Raw genomic sequence first — 17,091 nt, forward strand, 5'->3', positions numbered from 1 at the left:
CTGCCTTTTCAAAGAGAAGAGATTTTTTTTTTTTTTTTTAAGAAATAGAGCAATCAGCCTTTGAATAGTGATGCTCAATGACTGGTTTGGTCAGAGGATGAAGGAATCATAGAAGTTTCTGCCAATAGTTCATCCCTGGGAGACTATCAGCACACACCAGACAATGCCTTTCAGCGGCAACACCACAAGCTTCATGTTGCTGGGGGTGGCACAGGCAGGATATACAAAAGAGCTTCCACTCAGCAATAACAAAAAAGGAAAACCATACAGCCAAAGAGCAAGCCACGGATTAATACAGACATTTTTCTAAGGAAGACATAACATGGCCAATATATGCATGAAAAGGTGCTCGATATCTTTAGCCATCAGGAAGACAAATCAAGCCACCCGGACAACTGAAATCAAGAATTACAAGTGTACATAAGGATGCAGTGAGTTGGAACCTTAATAAATGTCCGTAGCTCAACGCTGTGATCACTTTGGAAAATACAAGGGCACACACATCAAGAGGTTCCTGGGTAAACAGGATTACAAGGTCAGATACTAGCTAGGATGCCTATGGCCAGAGAATCAGAGTGCCTGGATTCAGTGACATGACTCGGGCTCTGGATTCCAGCTTCCTGGTAACACAGGTTCTGATAGGCAACAGTGAGGGGTTACGTAACTGGGTTCCTGCCACCTATGCGACATCTACACTGAGTTGCTGGAAGCTATCTTCACCCTCAGGTACATTTTTTTTTAGGATCTTTCTGAAACACCTTCAGTCAGACAGCTTTTCAAAATATTGAACAGTTACCATATGACCCAGAAATTCCTTCTAAGACAAATAACATTTATCCACATAAAACCTCACAAATGTCCACAGCATTATTCAAAGTAACCAAAAAGTAGAAATAGCACAGGTGTTCATCAACTGATAAATAAACAAAATGTGGTATATTCACAAAAACACTAATTGGATATAAAAGGGAATGAATTATTGATAAATGCTACAACATGGATAAACCTCAAAAACATTATGCTAAGTTAAAAAGCCTGTCACAAAAGACCATAGTTACATGACTCCATTTATCAGAAATGTTTCAAACGACAAATGTATAGAAAGTAGTTTAGTGGTTAGTTAGAGCTGGAAGTAGGAATAATTAAGGACTGCTAATGGGACCAGGATTTATTTCTGGAGTGATGAAAATATCTACCAATCACACTGTGGTGACTGGCTGCACAATACAGTGAAAACCATCCAACAGTATATACTTTAAGTGGGTGAATTCGACAGGATACAAAAGTCTCAGTAAAGCTGTTTTTTCAAAAACATGTTCTATCTCTTCCTTTCTTCCTAAAGTTATCCAGCTTTAATTTCTATAACCTTACCCCACATGAATCTTGCAATCTGTCCACACCAGAGCCCAATAAAGATGTATTTGTTATTTCAATCCTGATTCTTTTCACCATCAGCACGTTGGGGGGTATTGTGCCACAAATCACTGGCCCAGGAAAAGATAAAAATTCAAAATCGCTTTCTACAGAATGAGTGTCATGTTCGCACCATTGTGAAATCCAAAAATTACAGTAAACCACTGGAAGCCAAAGATCATCTGCAGTTACGCCACTACTGTGAAGACAAAGCATAATCTGCAGAACTGTGCTAATGATTTGAGGCAAAGATGACCAACTATATGGACAAACCATATTGTAGGATAAACAGGATCAACAGTGAATAAAAGGCAGGCTCCTTCCTTTATCAGCTCCTGGCAACTGACCAGCTTTAAAGGGCAGAGTCTCAGCTACACCTTTTAACCCTCTCAACATTTAGTGGAGCATCTTGAACACAGATGGCACCAAATGTCTGCTGGGTAACAAGTGGATGCCTGGAACACGGCTCCCTTTACATGTAATCAGCAAACCCCAAACTTCAACAATATCCAAAGTCTGTCATAAAACAGGAAATGGAAAAAAAAAGGGAAAGAAAACCAAAATGATAGTGTATGCATTTATTTCTCGGCTACACTATTTGAAGTGTATGTATGTTTTTACTGTACTTTTTCAAGATGAACGCTTATTGCTGCCCTTACACCTGAACGAGCACTAGGCATCTTTATCTTCATGCTTAAATACTGTTTCTTTATTGCTGTCAGGTATACAGCACCATCAAGCAAAGAATTTAAATAAAATTCTGAGGTCAGCACTGTGGCACTGTGAGTTAAGCATATGTTAGTGACACCAGGATTCCCTGTTAGTAGAATGCTACCTCAAAGTCCTGCCCTACTCTGTTTCCAACCCAGTTTTCTACTAATGCACCTGGAAAAGCAGCAGATGACAGCAAGTTCCTGGTACCCTGCCCCTGCTGCGGGAGGCCAAAATGTATTTCAAGGCTCCCGACCTCAGGCTGGCCCAGAACTGGGGCCATCTGGGGAGTTAACCAGTGGATAGATGGATCTCTCACTCTGCCAAATAAATAAATACATCATCCGTCTGTCTATCTGTCTCATACACACACACACACACACACACACACACAAAGCTGCATGTTAAGACTACAAGTCTCCATGCCTTTACAGCAAGCCAGAAGGAATCAGCACAATGAAATTTGGAAGTGCAGAGGTGTAAGAGATGAGAAAAAGGAGCACTGCTTCCAGAGGACAGGGTGTTAGCAGTGGCAGAAGTCCTGTCTCAGTGTTTGAACTCTAAAGGCAACACAAACAGACTACTCACTAAAACCTCAGCAAGAGCCCAAAATCAGTGAACAGCCAAGTCTAATTTCACTATGTAAAATCTATTCCTTGACCCTGAAACACGGAGAACACATCTCCGTTAAAGCTTCAGAAATACTTTTTGCCCTCTTCCTTTTTATTCCTATCTACATGGTAACTTACCTTGGGTTATCTAAAGACCAGAAAACTTGCACATATGCCCTATTCATTCAGGCCCAGTTAGGGGATATACCAAACTGCAAAGTTATCATCTACAAATGTACCACTGTTTACATCTGCTAAGGACTTTTTTTCCCCCTTTTTTGGTAATATTTATTTATTTGAAAAAGTTAGAGAGGGGGACACAGAGAGATCTTTCATCTGTTGTTTCACTCCCCACATGGCTGCAATGGTCAGGGTTGAGCCAGGCTACAAGCAGGAGCCCAGAGCTTCTTTTGGATCTCCCAAAGTAGATGCAGGAGCGCAAGTGCTCGGGCCATCTTCCACTGCTTTCCCCAGGCCTTTATTAGGGAGGTGGATCAGAACTGGAGGAGCAAGCACTGGAACCAGCGCTCATGTGGGATGTTGGCCGTACAGTGGTGATTTTTTACACACTGCACTACAATGCCAATCCTATTAAGTTTTTACATAGTTTAAACAGGGCATCTTTAAAAATTACAAATAGTTTCGCTTATAACTTATTTTTAAATTATAATTTTATTTATATTTAATTTTATCCAATTGTTTGGAACAAGGGATTATAAAATGTACTTATGTGGGTAATTTCCCGCAATTTCAATATTCAGAAGCATATACAGGTTCAAAGAGAAAAAAATAAACAGAGAAAATATCTTTTAGGATATATTGTTACTTTGTCACTTGCTACTGTCTTAGAATTCATAGACAGATGCCAATATTTCTATTTTTGATGTTCAAAAAGGCATTCGTATTTTTCTTTTGTGTAAGGCTAATTATCAATTCATGCATAAAGATAGTATATTTTTATTCTTAATGACCCTAACATGTCAGACTTCTGCCAGTGAATACGTGCTTCAGTAACATAAAGAGGAGGCATTATTATCCTAACTCAAATAACACTGAACCAGAGAAATCAGTTAAAGACAATCTTGTCAGCTGATAGCTTAAATAAAATATATACACATCAATTTTGACTTTCAAAGATAATCAGTAAATAAATTAAAAAGTATCACTCTTCCACATTATACTACTGGCCAAGGACATGACACAGCTATTAAGTTAGTAAATTCAAAAGCTTTCAAATGCCTCATGTAAGAAAAACTGGAGATGTTTTCCCCCCAGAATAATGAGCGCAAGCTGAAAATGCCTAGTACATACTGGGAGCTTGGGAAAGACTGCTGGGAGCCAGCACTGTGGATTATCAAAGCTGCCACCTGCAACACTTGCATCTCATCTGGATGCTTGTTCAAGACCCAGCTGCTCCACTTGCAATCCATCTCCCTGTTACTGTGCCTGAGAAAGTAGCAAAAGATGGCCCAAGTACTTAGGTCCCTGTATCCTCATAGGAGACCCAGATGAAGCTCTTGGCTCCCAACTGCAGTGTGCCCTAGACCTTGGTATTGCAATCACTTGGGGAGTGAATCAATGGATATAAGATTCCCCCACCCATTCCTTATTTGCCTCCCTCCCTATCCATAACTCTTTCAAATAAATATTAATGTGTATATTTGCACATATACTACAACTCCAGACATACATGTGTGTGTGTGTGTACACTTGGTCATACAAACTTGGGTTAGGCATCTAGTCTAGCTGTTGTCAGATGCCCAAATCCCATATCTGAGCACCTTAGTTGACTACTCAGCTATTGCTTCCTGCTTATATAAACTCTGGAAGGTAGCACTGATGACTCTGCTCACGGAGGAGATACAGATTGAGTTCCCTGCACCTGGTTTCCACATCGGGTCCAGCCTACCTTAACACTGAGGATGTCTGTAGGTCATGGGGGCGGTGGGGGTGGCAGTTGTTGGGCTAACCTTAGCCTTTCAAGTAAATAAATTCTCAAAACAAAGCAAAACAAAAAAATTACACACATACAAACTTACATTAGCAAGGGGTTGAATCTGCACAAGAAAATTTATCTTAAAATCCTTATGAATTTTTCCAAACTTCTCTAGTTCTAGTTCACAGATTCACAGTGACTTAACAAAAGCAAATGGAGCAACACAAGTTCACTCCATTCAATCACAGTGCAAGTACATGTGGCAGGCAGGAGAGGAAATCAGAGAAGCTTGAATTCTAGATCATAAAGGACTAATGTTAACAATTTCAGGGTGTTACTCAGAATCCTCTGTCTGCATAACTTATCAAGTTTAAAAGCAAGCCCTCGGGAGAAAAATATCAAACAGCAACATACATGTATCTTGCCATATGGCTAGCAAAACTTACTTCAACTTGAAAAAGTTCTCCAGCCCCTTCGCAGTCATTGGATGTGATTATTGGGGTGTGAATATGCACAAAGCCATTGTCCTGGAAGAAAAAAAAACCCATATATTGGCATAAAAAACAATTTGAAAAACCTGCACCATGTCAAACCATTAAAACGACACTAATACCACCACACCAAATTTGTCCCGAATCCCTCAAACACTACTAGAGGATTACTGACACATCAGCTCAATGTTTCATTATGCACAGTAGTACAAATGCTTTCAAATTAGAAACACAGATATTACCTAATTCAAACTTTTCAAAAATATGGAAACTGAGGCCCACAGAGACTGAATGACTTGCCAGAGCTATACAATTGAGCAATGACTGAGCCAAGATGAGGAAACAGTCCCTAGACTCTGGCTTTACTATTTCCTCCTCATTTCCCTAGTGTACCAGTCACCACTCTCTCTCTCCACACACACACACACTGCATTCACTCATGCTAATGTATCATGATGTTGCTCACGTTGCTGAGGGACTACAACATGAGCAATATGAACCTTAGTTATTGTGGAAAGAAATCTCAGTTGTAATGAACCACTAAAAAGGGAGAAAAATCACAGCTAACAAATAGCAACTGAAGAAATAAAAAGCAAAAGGGGCAAAACTATCTTTAGATATCTGTGTCATGAAATTAATGGTAGCCTGGGTGCAGGCAGTGCACCTCCTTTGCCTGAAGAACTATTTGAGCACAGCAAACTCAGTCATACACAGTCCTTCCCATCAGAAGTCTGAGACCTTTCCATTAGTAAACCACAAAAGCTCTTGTAGGATTGAAACAACTCATCAACTTCAAGGTTACACTTCTTTCATTTTGACCTATGATGTAGACAAAAGGTCATGTTCAGAGTAGGGGTTTCAGGGTGGGAAAAGAGAGCTAAAAGTGAATTTTGAATTACAAAAGCAGAGCAGTACCTGTTCAGTGCAAACTTTTGGCCTTAAAATCAGTATGATAAATTCATACACACGTCTGCCAAACCCTGATTATCACTGGTAGAATAGAAAACATCTTGGTGCAATATCTTAGACCGCACAAATATAACCCTTCATGAATGCAAGACCTCTGGCTACAATGCACAGTATTCAGTCAATAGCCTACATTATGATATAGACTGATGAAGTACTCCAGCTATAAATTAAGAATCTCAGAAAGTGCACAAATATGTATCTAATTTGACAGCAACGTGCCTAGAGGTGCTGCACAGAGCACATTATAGAGAACTAATGAAACACAATCAATAGCAGTACCACATAAAATTTTTATCTCCTACGAGGCAAGAATTATGGACATGAATCATTTATTCCAAATGAATGTAGGCAACTATGAGTGTGAATGCGGTAAACAAAGAAAGTGAAAAATCAAAGGGAACAGGGGAAGGGAAGAGGAATGGGGAGGGAGGGAAAATGCAACAGCTCAATATAATTGACAAAGCTAGGAAAAAATACCAGAGGAAAAAAGCACTGTATCTCTTACAAAAATAATGTACAGGAATTTTTTAATCACACCAGGAGTGGGATTTTTATTCTTAACTAATTCTAAGCCTGTCGGGAAGGATCATCAGCTTTTTAAGCTTTAATGTTGCTAGCAAGGTTTACCAAAGTCCTTAACATTACCAAAATTATGAAGGAGAAAGTATAAAAAAGAAGACAGCAGGGCAAACAAAGTCTAACAAGAAGAAAGGGGTAAGGCAACAGAAAGGTAAAAGGGGACATGAAGAAGGAGGCATATAGTGACACTGGCAGTATCTGCCTCAGATGGTCTAGCAGGGCCAGGTCCCATACCCCTCATTGTTCAGATTCCACCTACCACCTCCCAATACACATGTACTAATACACACTCTAGAATCAGGTACTTCATAACACTCTGAGTATCCCCAAAACTACAAAATTCACATAATAAAGCCCACACATTACTAAGAGACGATTAATAAAATAGAAAAAAAATTTAAAGACTTATTTTTATTGGAAAGGCAGATCAGATTTATAGAGAGGAGAGACAAAAGATCTTCCATTTGCTGGTTCACCCCCCAAATGGCCACAAAGACAACAGGTGAGCTGATCTGAAGCCAGGAATCAGGAGCTCCTTCCAGGTTTCTTACATGGATGTAGGTACCCAAGGTTTTGGGACACCCTCAACTGCTTTACCAGACCACAAGCAGGGAGCTGGATGGGAAGTAAAGCAGCTGGGACACAAACTGGCACCCATATGGGATCTCAGCACTTGCAATATGAGGATTTAGCCATTAAGCCATCACACTAAGTCCAAAAGATATTTTTCTTTCATATAAAATAACTGTCATTATTTATTCATAATCAACAAAATGAAATGTGAGATGAATTGCTAGCCATGGAGGATATAAAAAGAAAAGCCAGTAAAAAAAATACTGACAGGAGCCCAAGGGGCCAGGCACCCTGGGACCACTGGACCCAGTAGGAAAGCATCCCCCACCTCAGGCCAGTTAACACTCATGCCCACAGGGCCAGCCCCTGAAGCTCACACTGAGAGCTTCTGCTCTTCCAAGAAGGCCAAACTCATCTCTCAACTGAAGATGCAAGAATCACGTACTCCAGTCTAGGAACAATTTTACTGGGATGTTTGAAAAATACTGCCTAAAGACAAAAAGTCTGTTATTTTAAATTTCAGTTATTCTAAATGACTCATTCCTTAAGGATTCTAGACAGTTACAATTTTAGAACACAGCAAAATATGTCCATTTTAGGGACAAACCAACTTAGACACAAAATATTTTTGATGCTCAAGCCAAAAAATTTACTCTAGACCCAGAAAGATGCTAACTTAAAGTATTGTTTAAATTTTTATCTCTTCCCCCATTTCTACATTTCTGAGTAATAATGAAACTAATCAAAATTTTGCATTTTAAATCATAACATCTTTTATGAAACCTAAATAACAAAGATATCAAATATTAGATAACACGTAACTCTCATTTAACATGCTTTACAGCATTCTAGTGTCATAATTCTACATGTTGTACATATAGGTAGTTAACAGAGAATGAGGCGTCATGAATATAGTTTCTCAGATTTGATAATAAAAAGTGAATTTCTGAAATTACTATTTGAGAGGCAGAGAAATAAAAGTGAAGGATGAGGAAAAAGCCACTATCCTATCCTTGGTTCACTCCAAAAACTTCCACAATGGTTGCGGTGTGAAATCAGGAGCCAGGAAGTCAACCGAGGTCTCCCATGTGAGTAGCAGGAACCAAATTACTTGAACCACCCTGCCTTGCAGGGTCTCTACTAGCAGGAAACTGGAATTGGGAGCTGAACTGGAACTCTAAGAACTCCATCTTCATGATTAGGCCAAAATCCTTCCTCAGCATGGCCCAAAAGTGAATTTACAGAATTCAAAGTGCCTATCTTCATAACTACCTTACTCAATACTCTAAAAATCAAGTTATTTTCAGCACTTATTTTAATTTTTTCTGCTTTCTTCTGTTATTTTTTAATTGCTTATGTATCTATAAAAGCTTTAATAAGGGGCTGGCTCCTTGATGTATAGTTGCTAAGCCTATGGCACCAGCACCCCCTATAGACACTGGTTTCTGTCACAGTGGCCGCTCCACTTCCATTCCAGCTCCCTGCTTATGGCCAGAAAAGCAGCAGAGCATGGCTTAGTCTTTGGGGCCCTGGGCCCACATGTTGGACTCAGAAGCTCTTGGTTTCGGAACCAGCCACTTTGAGAGTAAACAAAGGGTGGAAGATCTTTATCTGACTGTGTCTCTCCTTCCCTCTGTAGCTCTGCTGATCAAATAAAAATAAAATAAATCTTTTTTTAAAGCTTCAATAAACAAATGGAAAAAGTCAAGTCCATCCCTTAACAGACAGCCAATATTACCACCTAGTGGCCAAAAATCAGTAAAGCTGTTTCAGAACTAAAGCAGTCCATTTCAGCAGTCAGTCACATAGAAAAAGAATTTTTTTTAGATACGAACATATTTTGTATGATTCAAACACTACCAACAAGTCACAATAAAGTTACATAAAAAAAATCTTAGGAGCACATCTATAAATGGACTCTTTCAAACTACAATGAGATGACATTGTATAATGAGACTTGTTTCCTTTTGCATAAAACTATATGCCTAAAGCCACAATGCTCTTTGGATGCTTCCCCAGAAGTTAGCTCATATAGGAACTGGTGCTGTGGTACAGCAGGTTAAGTCTCAACCCATAACACATGCATCCCATATGGCTCCCAGCGGCTCCACATGTCTGACTGTGCACCTGGGAAAAAAGTAAAAAGTGGCTCAAAGTCCCTGAGCCCCTGCACTCATTGTAGGAGAACTGGAAGAAACTCCAGGTTTTGGATGAGCTCAGCCCCAGATGCTGAGGCAGCAAATGAAAAATCTCTCTCTCTCTCCCCCCACATCTAAATAAACAAATAAATCTTAATAATAATAAAACACACGGAGTAATAAAACACACACGGAGTTTGACTTTGGTGGCTCAAGTGACAGCAGCCCTCCACAGTGGTGGCAGCATGCTGTGGAGAGTACCTGAGCCAGATTGGACCCAAAGCCAGGTCGGACTCGGCCCTTGGGCACCATCGCCATGCGGTGAGAGAGTCCTTGGTTTTTGGTGGCCAGTGCGCCTACTGGGTGCCAGGCTCTGCCTGCTGACTGCCCAGCCGCAAGCTCTAGGGTTTTTAGGGTATGTTACTGCTGCCTAAGGGCATCCAGGGATAAGATCAATGTGAGTTTAGGGTAGGGATGAACCCTGTGTGACTTCCAGCAATGGGGTCACGGGACTTGCTGGCAAGCATGGGGACTGAGACCTAGTGGCTTGGAGGGGAGAGTCCAAAAGATCTATTTGGGCCAGACTGATTTACCAGTCCACATGGGAGGCCTGAGATGGGCTATTAGTGTAGAGCATCACTGAGTGCCACACCAGTCCACACGAAAGCTGTGGCTGGGGGCCTGTCTGGCAGGGCTAGGTACTAGTACCTGAGTGGTGGAACAGGGGATGGGTCACACTTGGCAGGGTCAAGACACTAACCAGCACGTGAGAGAACCAGGTCCGGGAGTAGATTCTGTGGGGTATGTGTGGCCCAACATGAGGAAATACAAGTCCCGTTGGTTAGCTCACGAGCTGTGCTGGTGACAGGCTGAGCTAGGTTTGACCATGGAACCAGCCATCACTTACAGGTCAAGGCAGCAGCACACGAATGTGCATCCTAAAACAGAATGTGGGGTGGGCCGAGCTGCAACTGCAAAGCGGCGGGCCAGACAGGGCCAAGCGAACCTTAACTCATAAGGAAGAACAGAAACCAGGCTGGAGCACAGGTCATGCAAAGCTAGGCTCTTACACTGACTGGTCTGCATGACCCAGGGATACTAGGCCACAGCATTGAAGGCAAAGGCTGAGACAGGTGAGGGGCTAAGCCAACTGGGTCTGAACAACCACTGGCCTGGTTGGGAAGCTATGAGAGTACACCCTTGTTGGGTTGGGGTTTCCACTGGTGAGTGCACAGGCCAGAGTGAGGGCTGCATTCTGGTTTGGATATGGCTGCAGTATCCCTTGGCAAAAGTGTGAACTGGGGCTGGGCACACCGTGCCCAGGTAGACTCCAGCACTCTGGTGCTCTGGAGAATCAAGGTAGATTTAGGACAGACTAGGCTAGGTCTCTGCCCCTACTGAGCCATGTGTGAGCAGTGTCTGTGTATGGACAAGCCTTGGCTGGGCTGAAATATCCAACAGTAAGAACCAGAATGGGTTGAAGGCCAGTCAGGAAAGTCTACTGTTCCTGCCAGGGCAGGAGGCAGACTAAGTAGGGTTGGCCCATGGACCCACTGGTATGCCCAAGATCTGCCATAGGGAGAGATTCTGATGGAGGAACAAGGGAAACTCACCTTGTCAGGACACAGTCCCTGGAGGTGAACGCAAGAACCACAATAGGGAGCAACCCAGACCAGGCCAGAAGATACCCATTGGTATACATTTGGCATAGGTCGGGGGCTGAACCAGTTCACATCACCTGCTGGCAAATCCAAGCACCAGAAAGAACAGAGTGTGGGTAGGGCCAAGTATGGTTGCAACACATATCAGTGCACATTACGGCTGGGATTGTATACCTGCTGGGCTAGGCTGTAACCCTCACCAGCATCAGCTGAAACTGGGGGTGGGCCAGGCTGGGCCAGGCTAAAGCACTCACTGGAAAATGCCAAGGTGAGGTGGGCCGTACCATTTGTAGCTGCAGTGCCCAACCAGCATATGTGAGAACTAGGCAGGGAAGGGGCAAAGCCAGTAGGGGGAATGTGGAGGGCTTCGCTGCTGGACAGCCACTTCCACTGAAGAGAGTGAGCTGGAATGGGGCAGACCAGACCAGGCAGGGCTACAACACCTGTGGACCTCATATGAGCTAGATCATGGAAAAGCCAGGCTGGGCTGACTGTTCCAACTGGTATAAGCATAAATTAGAGCGGGTAAGGGTTGGTTGGGCTTTGTCGCAGCATCAGCTGGCAGAGGATGGCATTGGGGGGGGGGGGGTAAATCTGTCAAGTTTAAACTCCAGAACCACCTGGAGAGTGCATAATCCAGGAGTGGGAGTGGCCTAGAAGGGAAATAGTGGGCACCTCCCTCTTGGATTACCACTCCCACTGGAGAGCAGGAAAACCAAGACTGGGGCGGCGTGGTTAGACAGAATGGCACCCGCCAGCATGTGTGTGTGGGTTGGATAGTAGGGATGGTTGGGTTGAACTAGGTTTCAATGCCCATTGACATGTATGAGAGCTAAATCGGATGTGGGACAGACTGAGCCAGTCTGCAGTACATAGTGGCAACCATGGGAACTAGGGGGCAGGCCTGGTGGGGGTTATGGGGAGTCGCCCTGACTAGGCTAAAGCTCCCACCGGTTTGCATGAGGGTCGAGTATGAAGTGGGCAGGATCGGGCTGGACTGCAACACCCATTGGTTTGCATGGAAGACAGGGCTAGAAACAAACTGACCCAGCAAATGCAACCACCAGCATATGCATAAGCTGACTGGGGCGACGGACTGTGCCAGACCCTGTACTGGCAAGCACACACAAGAATCAGGTCTGGGATCACCTCAGACGAAGTTTTCTTTGGGGATCCCTCCAACTGAATTGCTGATCTCAGAACCCCAACCATGAAGAGACTATGCCAGCCAGTGGATTCTGAAGATATTGCAATGCGATTGGAATGGCGAGACTGGCAGCAATTCAGAACTGTTGAACTATCAAAACTGCATGAGCAGGACCCTCAGAGCATGCCCCACGTCAGGAACCTGGGATGGGTGGGAGGATGGGTGGGGCCTTTCCCCTTAGTCTGAATACAGAAGAAAAATAATATTAATGTGGAAACAATGGTCTTACTCCCCCTCTAAAATAATAAAACACACACACACACACACACACACACACACACACACCTCATGTTGCAGTATCTTAGGGAGATACCTGACTCCAGCTTCCTGTTAATATAAATTGTGGGAATTAGCAACAATGTCTCAGGGTAGTCCCTGCCATACAGCAAAAACAGCAAAAAGAACAGGAGGAAAGACATGGTGTAATTTAGTATCGCAAGCTTAACACTGTGTATGAGGAGATAAAGCTTCTCGGCCCTTTGGCTAAGATCAAGTGTGAGGAGATTAAAAATTAATGGCAATTATAAACCAAACCCTGAAGTAACCACTAAAATAAGAAAACAAAGGATTATGGTTGGTAAGAAAACAAAGGACATAAAAAGAAATAAGAAATATCTGATTAGTGTAAAGGAATGCAACAAGAGAAAAAGAGGAGGAAGAACAGGATAATTAGAAACAAAACAAGATAACAGACTCGAACAAAGCCACATCAATACTCATTAACACTAAGTGATTTGGGGCCAGTGTTCTGATGTGGCAGGTAAGGCCCACCTGCAACAGCAACATCTCATATGGCTGCCAATTCAGGTACCAGCTGCTCCACTTTCTCTTTTTCTTTCTATAGACTTATTTTGCTTGGAAAAGCAAATCTACACATAAAAAGAGATAGAAAGATCCTTTGTTCACTACTTTACTCCCCAAGTGGTCACAAGGGCTGGAGCTTCCTCCAGGTCTCCCGTTCGGCACAGGGCTCCAAGGCCCTGGTCATCCTTCACTGCTTTCTTGGGCCACAAGTAGCCCGGGGAAAATGAACCCAGAAGTGGAGCAGCAGGGACACGAACCAGCACACATATGGGATCCCAAGCATGCAAGACAAGAAGTTTTAGCCACTAGGCTATTGCGCCAGACCCAAGCTGTTCCACTTTCAGTCCAGCTCCCTGCTAATGGTCTGGGAAAAGCAGTGGAAGTTCGTCCAAGTGTTTGAACGCCACCCATGTGGAAGACCCAGATAGTGCTAATGGCTCCTAGCTTTGTCATGACCTAGCACTGGCCACTGCAGCCTACCAGGGAATGAATCAGCATATGGAAGCAACCCCTGTCTCTCCCTCCTTCTCTTTTTGCCCCTTGACTTTCAGAAAAACCACAGCTTTGAAAAACATAAATGATCTAAACACTTAAATTGAGATAAATGATCAAACCAGACACAAAAGCAAGAAATAGCTGCATGTTGCTAAGAAAAAAATACATTCAAATGATTTATTTCAAAAGTAAATGACAGAAAAAAACATACTCAAAAGCAATGCAGTAGTGGCTACAATATTTTCAGACAACACAGATTTCAAAGTAAATTATATGAATAAAGATCAGGGTTTGGCACAGTAGCTTAATGGCTAAAGTCCTCATGTTACATGTGCTGGAATCCCATATGGACACTGGTTCTAATCCTGGTAGCTTCACTTCCCCTCCAGCTCCCTGCTTGTGGCCTGGGAAAGCAGTCAAAGCTGGCCCAAAGCCTTGGGACCCTGCACCCGCATAGGAGACCCGGAGGAGGCTCCAGGCTTCTGGCTTCAGCTCAGCTCAGCTTTGCTTGCTGCGGTTAATTGGAGAGTGAAGCATTAGACAGAAAATCTTCCTCTCTGTCTTCCCTCCTCTCTGTATATGACTTTCCACTAAAAATAAATAAATCTTAAAAAAAAAAAAATCGATGAAATTCATATACCTCTACCCTAAGTGATCAGGAACAAAAAAAGACAGATTACCAACATTAGGAAGCAGATCAAATTACCACAGATCCTACAGAGACCAAAATAATGATACTGTAAACTTTATGGCAATAAATTACACAACCTAAAAATCAATATATTCCTTAAAAAAAACAGAGTACCCAAGTTATTCAATAGATAGAACTATACAGCTGTGTGCCTAGAAAAGCAATTGAAACTAGTTTTTAAAAATTTCCCTTCACGGGCCCGGCGCGGTGGCGCAAGTGGTTAAGTCCTCGCCTTGCACGCCCCGGGATCCCATATGGGCGCCGGTTCTAATCCCGGCAGCCCCGCTTCCCTTCCAGCTCCCTGCCTGTGGCCTGGGAAAGCAGTTGAGGACGGCCCAAAGCTTTGGGACCCTGCACCCGCGTGGGAGACCCGGAAGAGGCTCCTGGCTTCGGATCGGCATAGTATCGACCCGTTGCGGCTCACTTGGGGAGTGAATCATCGGATGGAAGATCTTCCTCTCTGTATCTCCTCTCTGTATATCCGCCTTTCCAATAAAAAATAATAAAAATAAATCTTTAAAAAAAAAAAATTTCCCTTCACATACACAAGCAAAACAAAAAAAATTTAAGTGCACATTCAAATAGATTCACTACTGAATTTTACCCTGCACTTAAGAAATAATAATTCTACAGGAATTCTTTCAGAAGCAATAGAGGGAGGGGTATTTTCAACTCAACAGCAACACAACTGGTCAAGACATTGTAAGAAAAGGAAACACAGGAAGGTACAAGCAAGAAGCTTCAATCAAAATTACAGCAAAGTGAATACAATAAAACAAGAAAAAGATAACACACCATGAGGTGTATCCTTGGGATGTAGGTTTGCTCTAACATATATGATCAATGTAATTTAGCATAATATCACAGTTAAAAAGAAAAGATGTAGGTCATCTCAAAATATGTAGAAAAAGAACCTGAGGGCCCGGAGCGGTGGCGCAAGTGGTTAAAGGTCCTCGCCTTGCACGCCCGGGGTCCCATATGGGCGCCGGTTCTAATCCCGGCAGCCCCGCTTCCCTTCCAGCTCCCTGCCTGTGGCCTGGGAAAGCAGTCGAGGACGGCCCAAAGCTTTGGGACCCTGCACCCGCGTGGGAGACCCGGAAGAGGCTCCTGGCTTCGGATCGGCATAGCACCTGCTGTTGCGCTCACTTGGGGAGTGAATCATCGGACGGAAGACCTTCCTCTCTGTCTCTCCTCTCTGTATATCCGCCTTTCCAATGAAAAAATAATAAAAATAAATCTTAAAAAAAAAAAAGAAAAAGAACCTGAAAAAAAAAAAAAACCCACCACCCACTCCTGTTTCGAAATTCGTTGCAAAGTGGGCATTGAGGGATCTTTTATTTTTTTATATATAATTTTACTTCTTTTTATTATCATTTTCTGATACAGTTCCATAGGTCCCGAGGTTTCCATTATTCCCTCCTCAATTCCCTCTCCTCTCACTGAGTTCCCCTATATCATTACTACAGTATAGTTCACCATACACATTCAAAAGTCCATTCCTACAGTTCAATTTTACCTATTGTAGTTGGTACACAGCTCATTGTTTGCAGTCACCTGTGCCACTTTCAGTGCGTTTCAGGTCTGAGTTCTTATGTTAGATTTCCTCCATGGTCTTCATCGCCCCAACTCCTGGCTTACCACTCTCCACCTCCTGTGATACCGTGCTGAGGCTGCACCATTGTCTGTACAACCTTTTGCCACTTATAGTTGGAGCTGGTCTCAGGGTTAGGGAGACACCAGGTATCCTATATAGCTAGGTTGTTGGTGGTGCTTATCTTGCTGGAACCTGTTGGCTATTAGGTCTGAGGGCCACACAGTCCTATTTTGACCCATACAATGCCACAGTCGGTATTACTTTTCTGTGGAACCAGTGCAATGCAATGAGTTTGGTGAGTTCTTGCCAAGCTCTGCACATGTGCAGCTCACTGTTGTTCCCTGTAGTCTTAAAGCCTTTGCCACACTGTAAGAAACAGTGCCTGATGTGCCACTACTGGAGTTCTTGATCTGCTGGCAGTCAGGTCTGAGAGCTACTTGGACATGTCCTGGGTGGAACTTGCAGGATGTCATGCTGTTGCAGTTCACTGAGGTAGAAATGAGGTCACTCTCAGCTCAGTGCATGCGCAGTCCTGCCCCACAGCCCTTGCCTCCTTAAACAAGATGGTGCCTAATTCGGCTCTAGGAAGTGGATTGAGCCATGAAATTCACCCTCTTCCGCACCACCTGTCTGGGACCTGCTGCCCTGTCTCTGCTCCTGGTCAAATCAAACAGTCCAACCAGCAGGACGAGCAGTTCTTTGGGTTCACCTCTGGAGTCCCAGGTAACATCCCTTCTCACTTTGTTGCTGGTGGAATTCCAGCTGCCAGTGGAGTTCAGATTGTCATTCACTGCAACACCACACCTGCTTTGTGTCTGCTGCTTTCCTGTCTCTGTCAATCTCCAGGTACCCCTCTGCTATTGTTCTATCCTCTCTTATTTCCTGGAATGTGCCCTCTCTGCTTTACACTGGCTAATACTTCTCCATCTGTTTAAATGTGTCCTTACCCTATTCCACCATCTTGATTTTCCCATTGAGGGATATTCTTGAACCAGATAAAAACGCCTATGCAAACCTATAACTAACATTCAACACTAAAAAAAGAACATCTAACAACATGGATAATCTTAACATGAGATGCCAGATAAAATGATAATGAATTACTTCATTCGATAAAAGTGCTAGAAGAAAACACACGCTAATGTGTGGCAATACAGGGGGATGGAGAATGGATAAACAAGTTCCCTGGGAACTTTCGGAGTCATGGATATGCTCATT

At 43.1% G+C, this 17,091-nt stretch overlaps 1 protein-coding gene across 3 annotated transcripts in view; it reads right to left on the bottom strand.

Annotated features, from left to right (window-relative positions):
* NARS2 (asparaginyl-tRNA synthetase 2, mitochondrial) overlaps nucleotides 1-17,091 on the bottom strand; it is a 132,873-nt gene that overhangs the window by 106,292 nt on the left and 9,490 nt on the right. For all 3 annotated transcript variants that reach the window (XM_040963978.1, XM_040963979.1, XM_040963977.1), the window contains one exon: nucleotides 5,118-5,198. In XM_040963978.1, coding sequence (XP_040819912.1) covers nucleotides 5,118-5,198 — 81 coding nt within the window. The remainder of the gene's footprint in view (nucleotides 1-5,117; nucleotides 5,199-17,091) is intronic.

This window comes from Ochotona curzoniae, unplaced genomic scaffold (genome assembly GCF_017591425.1).
Source record: "Ochotona curzoniae isolate NIBS_2020 unplaced genomic scaffold, NIBS_Ocur_1.0 scaffold_3223, whole genome shotgun sequence".
In the NCBI taxonomy this organism is placed as follows: Eukaryota; Metazoa; Chordata; class Mammalia; order Lagomorpha; family Ochotonidae; genus Ochotona; species Ochotona curzoniae.